The 22,548-nt window shown below is 47.5% G+C and overlaps 1 protein-coding gene across 2 annotated transcripts in view; it reads left to right on the top strand.

Annotated features, from left to right (window-relative positions):
- Nucleotides 1-1,130: 1,130 nt before the first annotated feature.
- QTRT1 (queuine tRNA-ribosyltransferase catalytic subunit 1) overlaps nucleotides 1,131-22,548 on the top strand; it is a 150,169-nt gene continuing 128,751 nt past the window's right edge. The window contains exons 1-2 of one of the 2 annotated variants that reach the window (XM_069231535.1): nucleotides 1,131-1,398; nucleotides 2,802-2,870. In XM_069231535.1, coding sequence (XP_069087636.1) covers nucleotides 1,168-1,398; nucleotides 2,802-2,870 — 300 coding nt within the window. In that variant the 5' untranslated portion in view covers nucleotides 1,131-1,167. The other variant, XM_069231536.1, reaches the window with a different exon arrangement.

Raw genomic sequence — 22,548 nt, 5'->3', positions numbered from 1 at the left:
AGTCCCATTTTGCAAGTCGGTAACCAGGTTACTGACTCGCAAAATGGGAATGGGCATCGCGATGTGGGTTTTGTGCCTCGCAAACAGTGATTTTCGCTGTATGCGAGGCGCAAAAGCCTTGCTACATCTGGCCCTAGGTCTCTAATCGGCAGTGGTTTGCACCCTGTTCAAGTAGGGACCCTTGCTCTAGTCAGGGTAAAAGAGTCACACAACTAAGATAACCCATGCTCACCCCCTTGGTAGAATGGCTCAAGCAGTAAGGCTTATCTCATAGGCAATGTGTAAAGCATTTGTACAAACACACAGTAGCACAGTGAAAACAACCCAAAAGTACTCTACATCAGTTTAGAAAAATAGCCAATGTCTGTCAGAATAAAACAAGACCAAAACAACTAAAATCGAACATACACAAGTAAAGATACAAATTTTCACAGATTAAATGTAGTATAGCGCTTAAAAACACAATAGCTCCAACTGGGGCTATCAAAACGGCTTCACTGAGACCAGTGCCACCAGCGAGGGAGCGTGGCCAGCCACAGAGTCGTGTAGACCATGGGAGGTGAGGCTTCACTGGAAGCGGTGCAGGGTTGGTTGGTTCCTTACTGCCACCAGGGAGGTGAGGCATCAGTTCCTTACTGTTCCAGAGGAGGTGATTCAACGTTGACGGCAAGTCATAAAATGACACAACTACATCTGTGATTGAGCCTTAATTACTTTATTTGTGTTAACTACCCTGCACAGCACAGGGGCGCTAAGCGGAATGGCTAAAAAGCATTGGCAAGGGTCACAGGACCCAAAGGTTAGACCTTTAGGTTTGCCAGTGCTTGTTTTTATGACATCCAGATTATCTGTTTCGAAACGCCTTTTCTTGCTGCATTGCTATACTTTACTGCCAATAAGTACATTTCAGTCTAGAGTCTAAAAGTGTCCCTGTTTCAATAGAAGTCAATGGAGAAATATAGTCTCCAGATTATTTTTTTAAATCTCCCCCTTTTCTCTTCCAAAATGTTGCCATGTACAATTAATGCTTGCTCGTTTTCTAACACGGTCTGTGGTGACGCTGTTCGCATATGGCTGCCCACTGAATATAGTTATCCGTACAGCGTCTAATATGGCGGCTTGCACCGTGGTGCTACCTCTTTCCGGTGACGTCGTATCCGCAGCGGCATGGCAGCCTCCATGGGCACAGTGGCGCCGCTTTCGTTACGAGTACTGGCGGAATGCCGGGTATCCAAAGCTCGGGCATGCGAGCTGCGATTGCCTCATGGGGAGGTCCCTACGCCGGTTTTTATGCCCGTAGGTACACAGGGCACAATGAAAGGAGTCTCGGCACATCAGCTACGGGCTCTTGGGTGCTGCATCTGCCTGGGGAACACGTACCATCTGGGCATGCGCCCGGTAAGTTAGTGCGGGCTCGTCCAAATGTGATCGTAGTGAGAGGGGTTGTGAGATAAAACTGTACTCCAGAAGATTAGTGACTGTCATGCATGCTCCATAGGAAACCTCGAGAAATTGACATTACATTTAAATGCAGCTACAGCAATCATAAAGTAAGCCACTTCTTTCTGTCCTTTGAAAAGACGAGTTTAGACAAAAATGGTAACTTATTTTCAAAATGATTTATTATTATCTATATTGATTTTAATTGCATTTTTATGAACAAATCGTGAACACCTAAGGGTGCCCATGAGTTTAGTTGCACTTTTGAGTATCAATAAGAGAGAGGCTTATTACTAAAAAGTACCTAAACCAGACAGGATAATAATACGTTAATTGGTGAGTCGGTGATACATGCGGCATAAGGAATTTCACCATTCTTCAGGATTGGAGCCCTCCAAGTTAACTATTATCAGTTGAACATCGATGGCCATTATGAAGTTCATGAGTTTAGGGTGGTCATCGCCTATCGATGTGTTTGGCTGTAAGGAGAGCAGGACCCACCCTAGAGTGTCAGTGGAAGCAGCGAGGTCTAGGTTATCAGTGATAGTACTTTGGATTTTTTAGTCATGGGTGACAGACAGGTTAAGATCCCCTGTTCCATCAATGCTCCCTTGTTATGATCTCCCTTATCAGGTCCTCGCCAGCAGTAGTCGGAGTCAAAAGTGCTTGCCTTTCAGAATTTAACACTGCCAAAAGGTTTTATTGGCTAAAAAGAAGTGAGTTTCTGATTTTCATGAGCTTTGTTGAAACTCTGACAACAGGGATATTTAGTGTGAGTTCAGTAGTAAAGCGTTATGAATTTTATATTGTGTGGGGCGGCTTTGGTGCTAATGGTTGAATAAAAGTGTGAGGCCTTGGTTTGTTTTTAAAACATTTGTCCTGGGGAGAATCTTTGGGTATTAACCGGGTGGTTATGACTCTTGGGATTTTTTTGTGTCTACTATTGCCTGATGTCTGCAGGAGAGATGGCAGATTTTGTTCTGAGATCATCAAAAGATGTCACGCGATCCTAGTAAATAGCTGGACTACCTTATAATGCACATCTGGACCCTGGTTCCTTTTTGAGCCATATGAACAGTCATAACCATTTCTCTTTTATGCCGACGTGCCCGATTTTAATAAACTCGTCCTACTTCTCACAGTGCAGCTCTTTACACATAAATTTACAGAGTTTAGGAGCGAACCTCACTGTGTTGACTGATGCCTGTTGTTTAGAGAAACAAATCTGAAACGGCTTAATTAATATCAGTTACTGGTAATCACTCTTGATTACATTCCAGTTGTGCCATCACCATGAGTAAAAGTACCTGCACCCTACTACTTGACTCAAATATCTAATGTGTGTGTACATTTTTCCTCAGGGTCCAGACCTGATTAAGAAAGCCAAAGGCTTGCATGGTTTTATGAATTGGGACCAGAATCTTCTCACGGTGAGTGGCACATCTTTTAATAACATTTGTTACTATAGTTGCCTTTTTTTCTCTAAATTTCAATAGCTGTACACAGACTGAATAAGCTGCGTACATGAGAGGAGGTTGGAAATCACCTTGCATAAACAAGACCTACAAATCAGAATCAAAAACTGCCTTCAAATAATGATCTTTCAAATTCTCCACAGTGCATATCTTCCTCCTCTCCTTCATAGTATATTTTGTGTGTACACAACATGCAGACATTCAGTGATCTTGTATAACCAGCAGAAGCAGGACAGCGGAGAACTAACAAACACGTTTAAAAAAAATATATATTTTTGAAGACAAAATAATAAGTTTATACCATAGAGTGAGGGATCATCAACATTGACCTACTGCTGGGCTGCAAAATACTAAAAGACTTTCGCGTGCCGTAGGGCTCTGTGCTACTTCCTGGGCCACTTGAAAACTAATGGCCATATTTGGAGTTTGGCAGATGGGTTACTCTGTCACAAACATGACGGCTATCCCATCTGCCCTCTTACAAGTGCATTATGTCCTATTACACTTGTAACACGGTGGACGGGATACCTGACACATTTTGATGGAGTATTCATCTTCCAAACTTTAAATCAAGCCCCAAGTGTTTTTTGTGAGAGATTCCAGTTTCAACCTCTATTTCCTTAGCACTTACCTCATCTGCTCCTAGAGTCACAGGCCACATACAATGCCTTCATCTTGCACGGTCAGTGCTACATAGCTCCCACGCCACACTCAGCACTTCAAAGCCCAAGCTGGTGCTTCCTATTTATTGGCACACCCCAGATTTATCACCTTCCATTATACAGCTCTCTTATCAAAGCTTCACACACTGAATCCCTGCCAAGCAGACCTTCAGTATAAAATGGGAATCTCACATGCACTTGAACCCCTTTTCTCCTCCTCCATTAGACATATCTGGATCCTACTTATGAATATGAACAACAATTCCACAAAACTCATGAGGAATATTCTCCATCTGCTATACTTTCTGTAACTCACACCAACTTTGCATCTGTTTTCCTCTTCAAAGACATCACTGCATCTTTCATCTTGCTGTTAAATCAGACATGGTGTGATGTGTGTGTTACTACAGAAGTCATATATTGGATAAAAGATTAAATACTTAAATTGCAGGACCAGCGCCAACCTACAAGTCTTCCAGGTACAAGTGCACCTGGAAATGCACAACTTCCTAAACACTTACTTGTGCTTTAGACCTGTGCACAGGACTTGGTAAGCCCAAGATTGTGTACTACAGGACACAAGGGACCTGGTGTATACAGGCTTGGTAGCAGTCTGTACGTGCTGACCTCTGTAGACTATATTACCCTTATTGTAAAGCTAGATCAGAAGAGATGTTGACGGGAGTCATTCATTGTCAGGTAGCAAACATATAAAGGAATATCCTACATCCGCCTGACTCCCAAAGACAAAGCTGATGTAAGCTTCCCCGTGATAGGGTTCAACTCAACCATACAGATGTCATAAACATGTTTCTCCAAGCTGAGACTCTGCATAAGTTACAAACCTAAACAGTCTTTTATTAGTGAAAGCCTCCCTAACTCCACCGGCTCTACTTCGAGCAATGAGTTACAATCAGTGTGCATGTAGTATTCTGTTGCACAAGAATGGTAATGGCACCACAATTATTTGCCCAAACGGTCTTGTAGTAGAGTGCACAAAGATCTCTCTCTTCGTACAGGATGATTTTGAATTGCCTCATAGTGGAGGTGACCCCCCCCTCCCCCGCCCCCACACTGCTCACAAAACTCTAACTTAGTTGGCATCACCAAAGAAGATCATATATTTCTGCACATTAGAAATTATCTTAAAAGTAAATAAAATTGAGAGTCGACATGGATGTTATATCCTAATGGCTAAGCAAAATATTTAGCAGCAGCACCTCTAGAATACTAGGATGAAATGTCCTTCTCATAGAGACTGGTTGTGTTTTTGCTGTACTCTACCTCTTTGCAGAACTCGTTCTTTCTCCCATAGGAAAACATTGCAGAACTCAGAAAATGCACTGTGTCCACTTTTTTTTTTTTGTGTTGTATTTTTTTAAAATTCATATCAACAATATCATACATGAATCCGTCATATGGGACTTGGGTACATAGCACACCATGAATTCCGACATAACAGTGCGGGAAGTGTCAAACTCACAAGGAGGGAAAGACATTCTGACATATGTCAATATCCGAAAGGACCAAAGAACATCAGGTACATGTCTGAAGCACTTGAAGCACTAAGCTGCAACTGAAATAAAAGAGATGGACTGATCATAGTGCAGGACTCCTTCTATGTCCCAACCCATGTCCCAGCAACAACAGAAGACATAAAAGGTCCTAGAAGTCTGGACATAACACCTGTAACTGTCCGTCCCCTGAGTCTCTCAAAGCTCCATTATCCGTCGTCTGAGTTGTATGTTGGGTGGGAGGGGGAGCATGAGGATACCTCATGTGAACGATTAGTTAGGGATAAGGAGCAGTACTGCATACCCTCCAGGCGGAAGACATGAGCTGGTGACAGGGAGGAATGACCCGGACGGTGTGCAAGGATGAGTAATGTTCGTACCAAAAGAAGGGAGAGGGAGAAGTGTGGAAGGGGAAAGAAAGGGGAGAGGAGAAGGAGGAATAGCGTATTGCATACGGTATAGCGGGGGAGAGGAGACGATGCCTGTGGACAATAGCATGGATTAGGTCTCAGTGCAGTACGGGGACTATCTGGAGAGAGAGAGGTGTAGACTAGCCAAGGGATACGGGCCGTATCTGCCGCTTCATGCGTTGTGGACAATTAGCAGAGGGTATCTCAGGACTGCACTATGTGTGAGCAGCAGGAAAACAGAGAGAAATATAGCTACGGGGTATTAGTAACAGTGGAAATGAGAGTGATAGAGAAGGGAAAGGTGGGAGTGAGATTAAGAGAAAAGGGAAGAGTGTGAGTGAAAGTGAAGGTATAGGTGCTGATGTAGATGGAAGTGGTAATGACCGAGGGGGGGGTTGATTAGGAAGGATGGGAGGGGGGTTGGAACAGGGTGAATGTTCGAGGAGGGGTAGCGGAGGTAATGGGAGTAGGAGTGGCGGAAGGGATGAAGGGAGGAGAGGGGAAAGCGGGTTAAGGGGATAACTCGCCCTTGGTTAAACAAAGACAAGTCCATGCAGAGGTGTGTATCTGTACTCAACTAGAGCTAGAGCTAAGCGGAAGGGAATGGTAGTGTGCTGGTGTTTGGGTTATGCGGTTCCTGGACAGGCGTGTCCTCACATGGTTTCTCGAAGCCGGACATCCGCAGTGAACACTTAGCCCTCAGGCCCTGAGAGATAGGGGGTCCACGTTTGTAGGAACACATCCGTCTTAACCTGTAGGCCGAATATGAGCCGTTCATGGTAGGCAGCTTGATACATTGCAGTGATCCATTCCCCGTGGGAGGGGGCAGTTTCTGCGTGCCAGTGCCTGAGGATACACACTTTGGCAGTGGCCAGTGCTGTGTGTAATAAACGATGTTGCGGTCGGGAGAGGTCGTATAAATCTCTGGTATCATGCAGTAGTAAAAGAGAGGGGGTGAGAGAAGGCAGCAAGGGTAGCACTTCTCTAAGGGTAAACCCCACTGATCGCCAGAAAGGTTGGATGACTGGGCAGTCATGTAAGATATGCAGCAAATCACGGCGGGCGTGGGGGCATCTCCAACAGGAGGCGAGGGACAGCAACCCTGCAGTACGCAATTTCTGGGGGGTCCAATACCACTCATGTAATGTCTTGAAAAGACTGAATTTTAAGCGAGCCTCCCGAGCTCCGTGGTCTCTGGCCTCAATTAATTCTGCCCAGTCCTCCAGTTCATATTCGATCTGGAGGCGTGCCTGCCACCTATTTTTGAGGGAGCTCAGGAGGGTGAGAAAGAATAGGTGTCGGTTCATCAGTGCCTGCAGTCCTGATATAACTCCCCGCAGGTGACCCCAGGTCTCCAGATAGTGGAGTATCGGGGATTGGGGGAGCCGCTAAGGGGGGGTTCCCAATGCGTCTCTCCAAACAGTGCCTGTGCTGTATAAAATGCCACAAACGGTGTGCCGGAAGGTCAAATTCCTCCCTGAGTTCCATGAATGACTTCACTCTGTCTCCGGTTAGAAGTTGATCCAACCTCAGGAGACCTTTCGAACGCCACTCCTCCCTAAAAATAGTCTTTCCACCTATTAGAAAACCCCTGTTGCCCCAGATTGGTGCCCTGTCATGTATTTGGGGGTCCACTTTCAAAAAGTGGTGTGCCTGCCGCCAAGAATTTCGCATGGCTCCGATCATGGGATTGGTGGTATGGAGGGGAGCTGCTCCTGTATTATAGAGCACGTGGAGCCCGGGTGGGGAGCGTGAGAGTGTCCGTTCCACTTCCACCCAAAGCGGTGGGTCCCTCACTCCCGGAAGTAGAAAGACCACCTGCGAGAGATGTAATGCTAGGGTGTAGTGTTCTACTGAGGGGAGACCTAGTCCCCCGTACTCATGTCTGGCGAGTAATGCGGCTGTAGGTAGCCTTGGACGCATTGACCCCCAGACGAAGGCTCGGATGCCACGATCTATCTCTCAAAAAAGAGACCGGACAATCGGTAGAGGCAACATGCCCAGGACGTACAGGAATCGCGGCAGAGTCACCATGCGCACCGCCTGTGCCCTGCCCCACAAAGAGAGGCCTAAGTGTGTCCATTTTTCAAAATCTCGTTTCATACTGACTAGCAGTGGTTCCAGGTCGTCAGCCACCATTTTTTCCAATCCTCTGTTAATGTCAATGCCCAGGTAGTGAAGACGTGACTGCTTCCATTTCACCGAGAATCCCTGAACGGACGCACTTACCGAGAGACATGGTATGTTCGCCTTCTCAAAGAAAGGCGGTCAACCGGTCCTGGTCTTCAGCTGTTACTGGAGTGTAGAGGGTTTGGTAAAAGGGACCAAACTCATCTGTGATTGCCTGAGGATGCGTAATAAGCGTGCTGTTGGCACTTTGTAAGGCTGGTGTGGCTAATGCTGCCTCACGGTGATGGAGTTGGGCGGCCAGCCTTCTCCCCGTGCTCATAGTGGCGGCCTCTCAGCTGCTGTAAGGTGTATTCCGCGCGAGATGTATAAAGGGAGTTGAGCTCCATTTTGGCCTTTTCCAGGCGGCGGCGGCGGCGGCGGTGGTGGTGGCGGCCGCAGGTGGATGGAGAGGGGGTTAGGGTGTAGTCACGAGTTGTGTGGGCCATGCAGTCTTCCAGATCTCTCTTTTAGACGCGTTTTTGGGCATTGGCAATGGCCGCGTCCCTCATGAACTGACCTCTGATCGTCGCCTTCGCCGCCGCCCACAGTAGCTGAGGCGAAGAGAGACATTACCATTATCACCAGTAACGGTAATGTCTCACTCTTATCCCAATTGATCCGGTAGCCCGAGGAAAGTTTAAATTCCGATAAAATAGCTCTGAGAGCCGGTAAGGATTTAGTTGAGGGTGAGTAGGATATCATCGGCATATAAATAAATGGTGGAACAACCACGGGGACTGGTATTCCGGTAATGACACTGAAACTGCGGATTGCTGCCGCTAAGGGTTCGACAGCTAGTAGAAATAATAACGGGGACGGGGCAGCCCTATCGGGTCCTCATGTTGACAGAAAAGGTGTCGGAAAGGAACCCGCCGCGGTTGACCTGTGCTGTCGGGGAGTCGTACAACAAATGCACCCTATTAATAAAACTAGTCCAGAGACCGAAACGTTTTAGTGTTTCAAAGAGGTACCACCACTCTATTCGATCAAATGCCTTCTCGGCGTCCAGTGAGAGGGCAAGGGCCTCCTCCTGTGAGTCCCGAGCCGCCCAAATAGCATGGAGTAGTGTACGTAGGTGGTTCCTCAAAGAACGGCCGGGTACAAAACCAACTTGTGTATGGTGAACCAGGGAAGGTATGACCCTCTTGAGTCGGGATGCCAAAATCCCTGCCAGAATTCTGACATCTCCATTGAGGAGGGATATGGGACGGTAACTACCGCAAAGAAGAGGATCCTAACCCGGCTTGGGTAAAACTATGATAGAGGCTTTGTTGGAGAGGGGATGTAAAGAACCTGTCTGGTCAGCCCCACGGAAAGCCTCATATAGGGCATCTATGGTGTCCGCCCCTGTCCATTTATAGAATTTTGTTGGATACCCATCCTCACAAGGTGCTTTATGATATGGGAGGTTGGCTATCACCTGCTGTATCTCCTTACTGATGTCACCCTCCAGAAGAGCTCTGCCCTCCTCCGAGAGACATGGTATGTTCGCCTTCTCAAAGAAAGGCGGTCAACCGGTCCTGGTCCTCAGCTGTTTCTGGAGTGTATGAGTTTGGTAAAAGCGACCAAACTCATCTGCAATTGCCTGAGGATGCGTAATAAACGTGCCTTTGGCACTTTGTAAGGCCGGTGTGGCTAATGCCGCCTCACGTTGACGGAGTTGGTCGGCCAGCAGGTGGCCTGCCTTCTCCCCGTGCTCATAGTGGCGGCCTCTCAGCCGCTGTGGGGTGTATTCCGCACGAGATGTATAGAGGGAGTTGAGCTCCATTTTGGCCTTTTCCAGGTGGTGGCGGCGGGTGGACGGAGAGTGGGTTAGGGTGTAGTCACGCGTTGTCTGGGCTATGCAGTCTTCCAGATCTCTCTGTTGATCGCGTCTTTGGGCATTGGCAATGGCCGCGTCCCACATGAGCTGACCTCTTATCGTCGCCTTCGCCGCCGCCCACAGTAGCTGAGGCGAAGAGACTGAACCTTTATTGTTCAGGAGATAGGTGGCGATGTGGGATCTGAGCTGCTCCTTCCCCTTCGGGGTTCGGTATCGTGAGGTTTGGAGACGCCAATAAAACCGGGGAATGATTAGACAATGGGGCCGGTAGAATTTCAGACTCTCTGATCGCCTGTAATAGCCGGTGAGTGACAAGAAAGTAGTCTAGTCTGGATTGAGTCCCATGGTGTATCCGCGGTCTGATGGGTGGGAAAGGCGCCAGTGGTCCAGCAGACCGTGATGTGACAGGAGGCCACCTAGGAGGGCCCAATCAGCATTATTGCCAACGTCAAAACCACCTGATCTATCCAGAATGGCGTCCTGTGCTAAATTCCAGTCCCCACCTATTAGGTATTTAGAGGCTCCGATCTCTGTCAACAGTCGATTAAGAGAGAGGAAAAAACAACGTTTTGAACCCGTGGGAGCGTAGATAGAACCAACACAAACCGTGGAGGAGCCCAGGACAAGCTTGGCGAGGATGTAGGACCCCTCTGGATCACACCACATCTTGAGGAGCCTGAACTGCAGGGACTGACGAATATCGCATCGCCACCCCACACTTCCGCCCGAGCCCTGCGCCTCACCGTGCACGGACAGCGCTCTGCTGAAGAGCACTCTGCCCACCCAGTTTCTGCAGAGTTTCTCAGATTCTGATGGGGGAAAGGTGTGTTTCCTGCAATAGGGCAATATCTGTTCTTTTAGATTGGAGGTAAGATAGGACTTATTGCCATTTGATGTAATGCGTCATGCCATGTACGTTCCAAGAGAGGAATGTTAGCAGGGCTACTGATCCCATTATTGAACTTAGTTGAGCCTGATTCAGCAAGAGCGAGGGATCTCTTGTGCGTTGATACACTTAATGGGGGCTATTACAGGAGTAGCAGAGCTCAGAGCGCTTGTGTACTGAAAGAGGACAGATTGTTAGGGGGGAGACTGCAGGGTGAATCCTCGGTCAAGGAATAGAAGAGAATCAGTCAGTCAGAAGAGAAGGTAGAAAGAAAGGGAGGGACAGATAAAGATAGAACGTTCACGTGGGAGGTGGGGAGAAGTGTGCAAACATGCAGATTCAAAGGGGAAAGGTGGCATACAGAGAGCGGGTGGAGAGTTGAATAGAGAAGGTAGAGATATAGGGATAAGAAGCTAGAACTACAGTAAGCGAGGCTGTACCTCACTACTGGGAGCCCTGTTAGACTGCGGGTCGTAACCTGTAGGGCCTGCGCGCTGGACGAGCACTGGAAGGGGGCAGGAGGGGGGAGAAGAAGTGTGTATGTGGCCCAATAGGACTACCAACAAACACCCAAGGACGTGCAGCGCTGGGAGGTACGTATGGGTATGAAAGACATAAAACGTGTGGAGAATCAGGATGCAGCATGAGGCGTAACCGAATGAGGGTGGGGAGGGGGGGTCATCACCAGTGAAATGTCTTGGGGGCCATTACGGGAATGTCATTGGTCAGCCCTGCAGAGAATACTAAGGAAGTGGGTCGAAGGCCCCAAAACTGCGGGCTAAGAATTGTGAAGTCAACATGGCAGAGGGATCAATAATAAAGTGGGCTGAGGGGAGATCAGATTAGGTCAGGGGGAGGGGGCCCCAGAAGGCGAGAGGCAGGAACCCCCACGGTGCGCACCACCCGAGCATCTCTCCAGAATGGCGAGAGACGGTGGGTGGAGGTGGAGGAAAGAGGCAAACCTCACAGGTGCTTGAGGTGGGCTGGAAGCTGGGTTTCTCCTGGGGCCGTGTCCCTTAGTGTTCCACGGTGGTTGCAGACCAATAGGGTAAGCGGAGAGGAGCACAAGGGAAGAAGGTAGCGAAGGTGCCTGAAGGGGAATTTACGTCCCCCATCCAGAGGCAGGTCAAGAGGTGTGGGTAAGGTGTTTTGTACAGTACAGGTAGTGCTAATGGTGAACAAACGAACCTGGGTAAACTGCAACTTGGAACACAGGTGAAAGACCTGGACATATCTGTTGATCTCACTTCTTCTCGGTGGCCCCGACCATGGCGAGACCCCCAGGATGGTGAAGTGCTCCCAGTGAGGCTGGCGAAGGAACAAACCCATCTGTGGGGGTAAATAACACCAGCAACAGCACTAAAGCCAGGGTACAGCGCTGGCCCCTTCCTTGCCCGCCCTATCAGAGGAGAAAAACAATAGTAGAGATAGGTGTCCAATGAGGGGTTATCAGTTGCAGTTTGCGGGACAAAAAGTTCTCTGAGTGCCATAGAGTTCGGCATTACAGATGTTCCTCGAGCGTTGGCTTCAGAGGGGATCGGGATCTGTCTCTCCCTTGGTCTTGTGTGTGGGCAATCACCGCTTGAAGAGCATGGTCCCGGCATTCCTGCGATTTGAGCAAGCTGTCGTATATTCTGCCCCTCTTCTGCGAAGCGGAGCGATGATGTTGGGACAAGGAAGGCGAGACAGAGGGGGAATCACCCGGGGCGAAGGTATCCGGTCCCGGGTGTGCTGTGGTGTAGTCCATAGCGTGTTGAGCGAGGCCGTCCTGGAAGGAGCTGAGGTCCGCAGGTTCGATGAAGTCTCTTGATTTGCCATTGTATGTAATCCACATACAAGCAGGCTCAAAAAGACCAAATTTAATGTCTAGGTTCCTAAGTTGCGGTCGCAGGGCCAAGAATGCTTTTTGCTTCTCATTCGTTATCCTAGAGAAGTCCGCTGCCACTCTGACCTTGTGACCTTCCAGGGAGTATGAGCCTTGGGATCGGGCCGTTGAGATAACCTGGCGAGCCTGGTCATGGCGTGGGAAGCATGTGATTATGGGACGAGGCTGTCCAGAGGTTGCTTTTTGCATAGGGCCAATCCTATGGACTCTTTGGAACTCCAATGGTGGTGAAAAATCAGGCCAGTGAGCTCAGGGAGGAGATTTTTGAGAAAAGTTTTGATATCGGAGTCCTCTTTGTGTTCCGTAATGCTAAAGAAACGAAGATTGTCCCTTCGGCTCCTGTCCTCTAAGTCTGTGACCTTTGCTCGTAGGAACTGCAACTCTGCGCCTTGGTCTGGCAACGTCGCAATGTGATCCTCCACAATCACGAGGCGCTGATCTAGGTCGGATACTGTTTTCCGTAAGCTGGCTATATCTGCCCATATGGAGGTAGAGACAACGGATAGGTCCGAGATCTTTAAGTCCAGTGCCTCCAGGCGCCACCCTACCGCAGTAATCTCCTGTAGTATGCGGTCCGTGGCATCGATTGTACGGGGGTCAGCTGGTGAGGTTGCGGGACAAGAAGGGGCCGTCTGCACTGCCATGTTTTTCAGTTGTGCGATGGCCTTGGAGAGTAGCAGTTGACAGGAGTGTTTGCCTGATGATTTCCCGTTTGGCATTGCCCCGGGAGGTAAGGGTTCCTGGGAGAGAGTTGCAGAGTGTGTTCGTGGCAATGTGGCCCCGTCACTGCTGTGAGAGCAACGGTGTATGCGCTGCAACCGTCAGGACCTCTAGCACTGTGGCCTCTGTGTGCGTTCAACAAAGTAAACCAAGCCCTGAGAGAGATGTCACTTGCGGTGGAGGGGTCATGCGGCTACCGGGGTGTTCCGAAACGGAAGGCGGGGCTCTCCTCAGACACTGACACCAACACCATGGCAGTGGAAATAAATATGGCCCAATAATACATGCTATTTAGACAAACTGTACTAATAAACATGGATTCAAGTATTTATTACTCCAGTGCAAATGTCGAATTCCAGTTTATTACCATACTGCAGCAAAGTTACATGTAAAAACACTTTTTACTACCTCACAAAGTGCGTGCAACAATTTTAAGCCCTTGCTTCCTGGTTGTTATCAAATACAAACAAATAAACATCTTGTGGTGTAAACCAAATGCAGCTGTGCTATTTATTACGCTGTTGAGCGAAGGGCTAAGCCTCTCTTGAGGCATGGCCCCTCTCCACACTAGTAATAAATACCATTACTCATAGATTCATTTGCAACCAGGGGCACTGGAATTATGTGATTTTGTGAGCCTGTGTTTGTATGCAAAATAATGCATTTGCCACCTAATCTATCCTCTTCTGCATAGTCTGCAAATTTTAACAACAGAAAATGTGTTTCTAACTCAAACAGGTAAAAAGTTACTATAAACATGGCAACATGCATTTGTAGACTGGAAAGCCCTTCGCAAATGTTAAGTGGTCATCTTTCAGTTGCTTATTTCTGTATTTGATAATGAAAGTGGTGACAATGGGATGAATCCTTTACCCAGACAATATCACCATATATAGAAATGACAAAATAATGAATACCATAAAAAACTGTGCCATATACTTTATCTTTTTTGCCACATAATTTAGTCAACCCATCCACATAAGTTGGTACTCCCCTCCCTCATAATTTTAGTGGCCTGTCTATAATGTAATGGAATTATAAATGCACGTGTAATTCAAGCATGTACAATCACCACCTATACGGTCTCCTAAATCCCCACTTCCCCCACCCCTCCCAATGAATATACAGGAGTTTGGTCTGGTCTACATAAATATCCATATAGACACATTTCCTAGTAATGTTCAAAAATGCATTTTCTAATCACCATCCATTCTTCCATTTCTCAAATGACCCCATTAGTTCTAGGGGATAATAATACTATATAACACAGCTACTAGTCTGACTCGACTGTGTCTTACATGCAGTATTTTGTAATATTCTATGACAGTGCATCCAAACACCCTTCACATGTCGCATAGATTATCACAAAATTCAATGACATGCTGTGAAATATTGCTACAATTTAGCTCATTTTGGAAAGCTTATTAGTGCATACGCAGAATACAGATTATTTTATAGAGCACACTAAAGCGAATCGCTGAAAAAACCAAGCCAATTCAAAGTGCCACGGCCGCCATGAGTGTGAGCGAAAAGAAGAGACACACAAGGAAAAATAAGTTTGTTCGCAGTCAGACTGATCTGCAACTGTGCAATTATCCATTTAATAGAGTCAATGGCCAATGCGGTAACAAAACTGCCCCAAGGAGGAACAAACCTAAAGCATTTACCAATGATAACAAAGGTTTTTTGAAAGGCAAGCCCATGATGGAATGATAGTGATGGGCATGCAGTGGGTGTGGTTAAAAGCCCACAGATAGATTACAACACGTCAAAGCGCTTGCACGCTCACCCTAAAAGCAGTAAAGTAAGATAGGCCTTTAGAAAAGTACTTATCATTTTCATAGGTTCTCTAAAACGTTCCTAACTACTTAAAAAAAAAAAAAAAAGCATGCCCGAGCAAGGGTCTTCACAGGAACCCAATCTGGCATACTATCAGCAACTTAAGAAGCTCTGTAATGTATGGGAACTTGCCATGGGACCTAAACCCACCAAAGGTTATCTGCAGCAGTTGCTGGTAGAAAACCACAAGGCCTTTACAAGTTGAAGTCCCCCACCCCCAACTGGGTCAGAGGATGATAACCCAGAGGAGAATGAGGTCAACAATGACTCCAACTCTGCCCCCTCGGACAATACCTCCACTGGGAACACTTTTATTAGTGTCTCAGAAGAACTAGATACTGAAGATGCAGATCTGCTGAAGAGAGCCAAGAAGAAAGCATTAGAGGCTAAACGCTTGGCTGTTGAAAAAGAAAGAGATGAGATGGACATAGGACCCATCTCTGGTGACAGCAAAATTATAAATAGGGAGGAAACATTTGATCCTAAACTCCCCACATGGATTGTCCCAAAATACTCAGAGGGTGATGATATCTCCAAATTGTTTATTGCCTTTGAGAGGGCCTGTAAAATGAGACTGCTCAACAAAAAGTATTGGGCTCTCTTCTTTGGGAGCTGTTCTCAAGGAAGTGTTGGGATAGGCTCCTGATACTGAATGAGGCAAATGATGAGTCCTATTGCTCATGAAAGACACCCTGATTAAGGGCTTTGGACTTACCACTGAAGAATATGAGAACAGGTTCAGGGAAATTAAAAAACAAGAAAACAGGGTCAGACCTGGGTAGATTTTGTAGACTTTTCAGTGAAAACACTAGGTGGCTGGTTAAAAAGTAACAATGTGCATGATTATGACAGGCTTTATAATTTAATTATGAAAGAGCATCTGTTAACTAATTGTGTTCAAGAGAAGTTACATCAGTCCCTGGTAGACCCAGGTACACTTTCTCCTCAAGAGTGGGGAAGAAGGCAGCCCACTGGGTCAAAGCAAGGGAGACCAAAACCACCACTTTTGGGGGTGACCACTGGAAAGAGGCCAAAAGCCCTCCCAAGGGAAAGAGTGCTCAGGCAAAAGATAAAAACAAAGAATCTTCTAAAGGCCCTCCAAAATCTGCTCAGGTGGATGGGACCCGAGACTCATCCCTCCCCAAGGGCGAGTACAAGGATAAAAACTAGGATCCCACAAAGGCTTTGTGTCATGACTGCAAAGCTCTTGGACTCCGAACAGGAGACCCTACCTGTCCCAATGATAAAAATGCCTCTAGTGCACCCTCAGCAAATGCAGTGATAAGTCTTCGGTGGGATTCCAGGTGGGCCCTGACAATGTCATTGAGCCCACAGAGGCAACTCTAGCTAGTTTCAGAGGGTGGGGTGATGTAGCTGCTCTGACTGTCTTGCCCAGTAATCTAGAGAGATACAGACAACAGCCACATCACATATCAATGGGATTAGAGTTGAAGCAGTGAGAGACAATGGTGCCAGTGTCCCCATGGTAACTGAGCAACTGGTGTCCTCAGAACAATACTTGATTGGTGAGACATACACAGTTGTGAACCCTCACAATTGGGCTATGGTACATCCCATGACAATGGTATCCTTAGAATGGGGAGGGGTTACTGGCCAAAAGAAGGTGGTAGTATCTCCTGCAATTCCTGTACAATGTCTGCTAGGCAATGATCTGGAGTCCTCAGCCTAAGCAGAGATCAAAAGAAAGACTCATGTAGCTATGGTAGGTATATCTGAATGGGTGTGTGTGAAAACACACTGGGAAACCAGATTCTAAACAGATATCAGATCAGGTGCCCTCTCTTCATTGAAAAGACCTGTCAGCCCCAAAGGGAACTGAGCTACAGGAGCTTGGGCTTCACCAGCAAGAGCTCTTAGTCCCAGGGGCACCCTTTAGGAAGATCTGTGCTAGGGTAAGAGGACCCATCCCACTCTTGAAGGCCTGAGACAGCAAGCTGCTTATGGAGATGTCAGTGGCTCCCACAGGACCTAATAAGAAGCGGGACTCCTTTACCCTGAGGCTGGAGACTCCAAACCTGTTGCCACTAGGACAGTGGTAGTGTCTCAGGAGTGTAGAGAATTTCTCCTCAGATTGGCCCATTACATCCCTTCTAGCTGGGCATCTTGGCTAGGGTAAAACATGAATTAGGTTGGCGAACCACTTCTACTGGCCAGGCGTGTCCCAAAAGATGAAAAAGTTGTGTAACTCCTGTGCTACCTGTCAAGCCAGTGGCAAGACAGGTGGACTCAAAGTCCCCTTAATTCCACTCCCAATGGTTGGGGTTCCATTTGAGAGGGTAGGGAATGACTTTGTCGGCCCATTTGACCCCCCAACTGCACCAGGAAACAGATTTATACTGATAGTGATGCAACTAGGTGTCCTGAAGCAATTCCCCTGAGGACTGCTGTTGCTCCTGCAGTAGCTACGGCCCTCATTGGTATCTTTACCAGAGTGGGCTTTCTAAAAGAGGTGGTGTCAGATAGAGGTATAAACTTCATGTCTGGTTACCTGAAAGTTTCAACAAGACATTGAAAGGCATACTTGGTGGGCTCCCTGAAAAATCCAGAAGGAGATTGTAAGTCTCACTGCCATGCCTGCTTTTTGCCTGCTTGGAAGTGCTACAGAAGAGCGTAGGGTTTTCCCCCTTCTAATTTCTGTTTGGTCATCCTGTGAGGAAACCATTGTGTCTTGTGAAGGAAGGAAGGATGGGAGAAGCCTCTCAAAGAACCTAAACAAGACATTGTTGACTATATGCTCGGCCTTCATGCCAGATTGGCTGAGTACACAGAGAAAGCATCCAAAATCCTTGAAGCCAGCCAAGAGCTCCAGAAGCTCTGGTGTGACCAAAAGGCTTCACTGGTGGAGTTCCAACCTTGGCAGAAGGCATGTGTTTTGGAGCCTATGACATCTAGAGCTCTCCAGGACAAATTGAATGGGCCTTACCCTAATTTAGAAAGAAAAGGGGAAGTCAGATCTTCTGGAATTTGCCTCTTGCAGGAACTCCAAGAGTTTCAACCATGTCAGCCGCCTTAAACTCTTTCATGACAGGGCTGAGATGGTCACTGATGAGGAACAGTAAGCAGAGAGCGAGCCTCCCCCTGATCTCCTCTCTAACAATCCTAATAATGGATCAGTAGAAGAGGTGGTCTTTCTGGACACCCTCACTGACCAACAGCTGGCTGACTGCAAGCAAGTCCTTCATTAGTATGCTGAGCTCTTTTCTTTGACCCCTGGTCGGACCAACTGGTGTACACGTGATGTGGACACTGCGCACAGCCTACCTGTCAAAAGTAAAATCTACAGGCAGTCTGATCATGTCAAAGAGTGCATCAAAGCTGAAGTAAACAAGACACTGGAATTGGGAGTCATTGAACACTCTGAGAGTCCCTGGGCAAGACCAGTTGTCTTAGTCCCCAAACCTCACACCCAAGGTAGAAAGAAAGAGTTGAGGTTTTATATGGATTATAGGGGCCTCAGTGATGTAACCAAAACTTACGCACACCCAATTACTGATGAATTAACAGATTAGTGGCAACCAAATATCTCAGTACTTTTGATCTCACATCAGGGTACTGGCCAGATAGGTTTTGACCCCTGGAACAAAAGAAATATCAACATTCTCGACCCCAGATGGGTATTATCAGTTTACTGTTATGCCATTTGGACTAAAGAATGCCCCTGCCACCTTCTAGAGGTTGGTGAATAAAGTCCTGGCTGGGTTAGAAGACTTTAGCGCAGCATATTTTGATGATATTGCTGTCTTTAGCTCCATCTGGGAAGATCATCTGATTCAACTTGGCAAGGTCCTGGAGGTGCTGAAGAGTGGAGGCCTCACTATCAAGGCAAGAAAGTGCCAAATAGGGCAGGACCCAGCTCTATACTTGGGTGACCTTGTAGGTGGAAGCCAGGTTCAACCACTAAAAGCTAAGATCCAGACAATTCTAGACTCAGAAGCTCCAACCACCCAGACCCAAATCAGGGCATTTCCTGGCTTGACTGGGTACTACAGGAGGTTTCTGAAGGGGTATAGTACCATTGTGGCTTCCCTCTTAGAGCTGCCCCCAAAAAGATGCCAAAGAAAGTAAACTGAACAGTGAGCTGTCAAAAGGCTTGACACTCTGAAGGAGGCAATGTGCTCTGCACCCATTTTAAAAGCTCCAGATTATACAAAGCAGTTCATAGTGCAGACAGATGCCTCTGAACATGGGATACGAGTGGTCCTATCCCAAACCAATGATGATGGCCATGACCAACCTGTTGCTTTCATTAGAAGGAGGTTACTCACCAAAGAACAGCATTGGTGTGCCATTGAGAGGGAAACCTTTGCTGTGGTCTGGCCCCTGAAGAAGCTGAGGCCATATTTGTTTGGCTCTAACTTCATTGTTCAAACTGACCACAGGCCTCTCAGATGGCTAATGCAAATGAAAGGTGAAATTCCCAAACTGTTAAAGTGGTCCATCTCCCTACAGGTATGGACTTTACAGTGGATCAAAGACCTGGTGCTGACTGTGCCAATGGAGATCAGCTTTCCAGGTTCTTCAACTTAGAAGTTGAAGACTCATTTGGGAAAGGTGAGTTTCATCCTCTTTCGTTTGGGAGCGGGTCTTGTAGAAAAGTGCCTCTTTTTGACCTGGTTACCCCCCCTGCTGTTTGCCTGGTCCCTGATGTGATTTTGATTAAAAGTGCACTGGGTCCCTGCCAACCAGGTCCTCAATGCCAGATCTCTTTCCCAAAACTGTACAATTGTTTCCCCAATTGGCAAACCCTTTAGCACCCTCCGTAAGTCCCTAGTAAATGGTACCCCTAGTACCTAGGGCCTGAGGTACTAAAGAGGGTCTCTAAGGGCTGAAGCACGAATTATGCGTCCCTTAGGGACCCCATACCAAGTACATGACAGTCTGCCATTGCAGGCTGTGTGTCTTGGTGCAGACAGAAGTGGAAACACAACACGGCACACAGCCTGTGTGCTATGTCCCCTAACACTGCATGCAATATATGTATGTCACGCCTACAGCAGGACTTACAACCCTAAGGCAGGATGCATTGTATTACATGTGAGGACATATCTGCAACAGCAGATGTGCCCCTGCTATGTCTTTGTCGATTCCTAGACATAGTAAGTGGTCAGGGAAGCCATTTTGAATGCATGTGCTGGTCAATACGAGTTCCCCAGCTACATGATGGCTTCACTGAAGATGGGGATGGTTGGTATCAAACATCTCATATTGATAAACCCACACTGATGCCAGTGATGGATTTATCAATACATGCACACACAGGGCACCTGTGAGGTGCCCCCTGAAAACCTACCAGCCTCTGGTGTGCTTTCTGACTAGTTTGAGCCAGCCTGCCACCACCAGACAAGTCTGACACCCTAAGGTGAGAGCCTCTGCTCTCGGGCGGTCAGCTACAAAGCTTGCTCTGGGAGGGGTGCTACACCCCCCACCCAACAGGATGACCTGCAAACCCATATTCGAAGGCTGGGAGCTTCAAAGAACCCCATTGCCCTTGGCATGCATATCTGGCTTCCCTTATAAGGGAGATGCTGATAGCCCCCCCCCCCTAACCCTTTCCCCCACCTGAGGTGTGTCCACCCCTCGGGTCAGTCTCACCCCTAAGGTGAGCTACCTGATGTGGACACCACATTTCAGAATCTGCCATCTTGGTGTTGGCAGATTTAGGAATTCTGGAACAGGGCTATGCCCACTTCTACTGGAAGTGGTAGTCTAGGGAATGTAGTGACTCAGGGGTGAGTAGCCCATTGTCTGCTACCCTACTCTCCCCAAAGTGCCCCTAAATTCAGTATTTAGGGGATCCCCTGGCACCAGAGAAGCAGGTTCTGACAACCTAAGAAGGTCAAGGGCACTGAAGAGCTGCGAAAGCAGAAGAGGAGACCAGAAGCAGCTGACCTGGTACCAACCCTGCTGGACTGCGCCCTTCGTCAAAATCTGCACCAGAGTCAACTTGTCGTGCAGCCGTGACCCCAGAAACCCGGGAGGACTGCCTGCCTTCAATAAAGACTCAAGACCTCCCGTGAACAGCATACCTGTTCTCCAAAGAAAGGACCCTAAGGTCTCCAGAACCGCCAACACCTGAAGCCACCACTGCACCCTTCGCCTCTGGCCCAAGTTGAAGTGGGCCACCGGTGCTAACAAGGTTTCCCAGTCCTCCAGAGTCCGAGTCCATCGTGGTTTCACCCTCCTGGACTTCCCAACGACACCTGCTGCCTCTGCACACAGCCCCCCTCTACCACGACCGCTGGGGTAAGAAAACTTAACACCTGAAGAAACCTCTGCACTCTATGCCTCTGGGCAGTGGAGAAGAGGATCAAAGGTGCTTACCTGTGCCCGAGCATTGCGAGGCCTGAGCCCCGCTATTGGTTAAGCCCGACTGGATTCCTGGCCAGAGCCTGCAGCCTCTTTACAGTGAACGAACTCCATTGAAACACATTAGGCACCTGATGCTGTTTTGCACCCTGCACCCAGCCGCCCATGTGCTGCTGGTTGTGTACTGCTGGTGCTGCCTTGGGCCTTGCCCACCACTAACCTTCACACCTGGAGATTGGTCTTTTAAGTAGCTGTACTCTACTTCTTTCCAGAACTTGTTCTTCCTCCCATTGGATAACATTGCAGAACTCAGAAATTGCATTAGGTGTCCGCTTTTTAAAAGTGAAAAGAATTAATATTTAAAAGCGTGCTTACCTGAACGATTTTTCTCTGATGCCTAAACATATATAAAGATACTTGCTATTTTTATAAATTGGTGGTGTTCTCCTTTTTGAGTTGTGTCTCATTTATTGACTGTTGTGTTTGTTTGTCGATGTCTTGCACTCCTCTGTGTTAAGCCTAAGCTGCTCAACCACGCTACCTCCAAATAGAGCACTTTGGGATTGCATAGCAACCCCCTGTCCATTCATTGGGGAACCTCTGGACTCTACATGGTGCATCTAGTGATTGATATACCAGATAAAGAGCCAGCTTCCTACGGTATTGAGACAATGAACCAGGGACTCCCAATATTGCTGTAGGATCGGGCTGTCCCAGAGTATATGGAACAATGTACCTGTTTGGACGCATTTTCTGTTACAAAGGGGAGATGTCGCCCTGACCATTCGTGCCATAATAGTTTGCGTGTAACAGGAAGGATGTAAAATCTTCAGTTGTACTAGACGAACACACGAACAAATGGCAAGTTCTAGGGTGGATGCCAGAGCTTCTGGCCATTCATCATCTTTTAACCCTCCAAGATCCCCCTCCCATTATTCACACAAGTGTGTCAGTAGAATTATTGATCAGCTTTTAGCATGTAAAACAAATAGCCTTATGGGGCATGTGATCTGTCAGTAGCCAATCTTCCAGTGACGAGGACTCTGGGATGTTCTCCCCCTTTGTCAGCACCTTGTGCAAAGTGTGTCTTATTTGCAGGTAACAGTAAGTTTCAGTGTGTGCCATGTGATAGTCGCTTTGCAGTGTGGTAAATGGGATCACTCCATCGCTTGACCACAGATCTCCCACTCTTGACAGGACAATCAAATCCCATTTATCAAAACCGGACTGGGCCCCCAGTGTACCTAGTGCTTCAGCCTCCCACAATGGGGTAACTTGTGTGATTTTATAACGCCAGTCCAGGTTTGCTAGTGTTGTGTGCCATAATGTAATTGTGGTTGCTGTTGGGTGGAGGAAATTCTGCTGGCGTGGTCTATAAAGGTCTCTACGATATACATCT

The sequence above is a fragment of the Pleurodeles waltl genome, chromosome 4_2 (genome assembly GCF_031143425.1).
Source record: "Pleurodeles waltl isolate 20211129_DDA chromosome 4_2, aPleWal1.hap1.20221129, whole genome shotgun sequence".
In the NCBI taxonomy this organism is placed as follows: Eukaryota; Metazoa; Chordata; class Amphibia; order Caudata; family Salamandridae; genus Pleurodeles; species Pleurodeles waltl.
The sequence above is the reverse complement of the archived record's forward strand: the minus strand, read 5'-3'. Positions and strand labels throughout refer to the sequence as shown.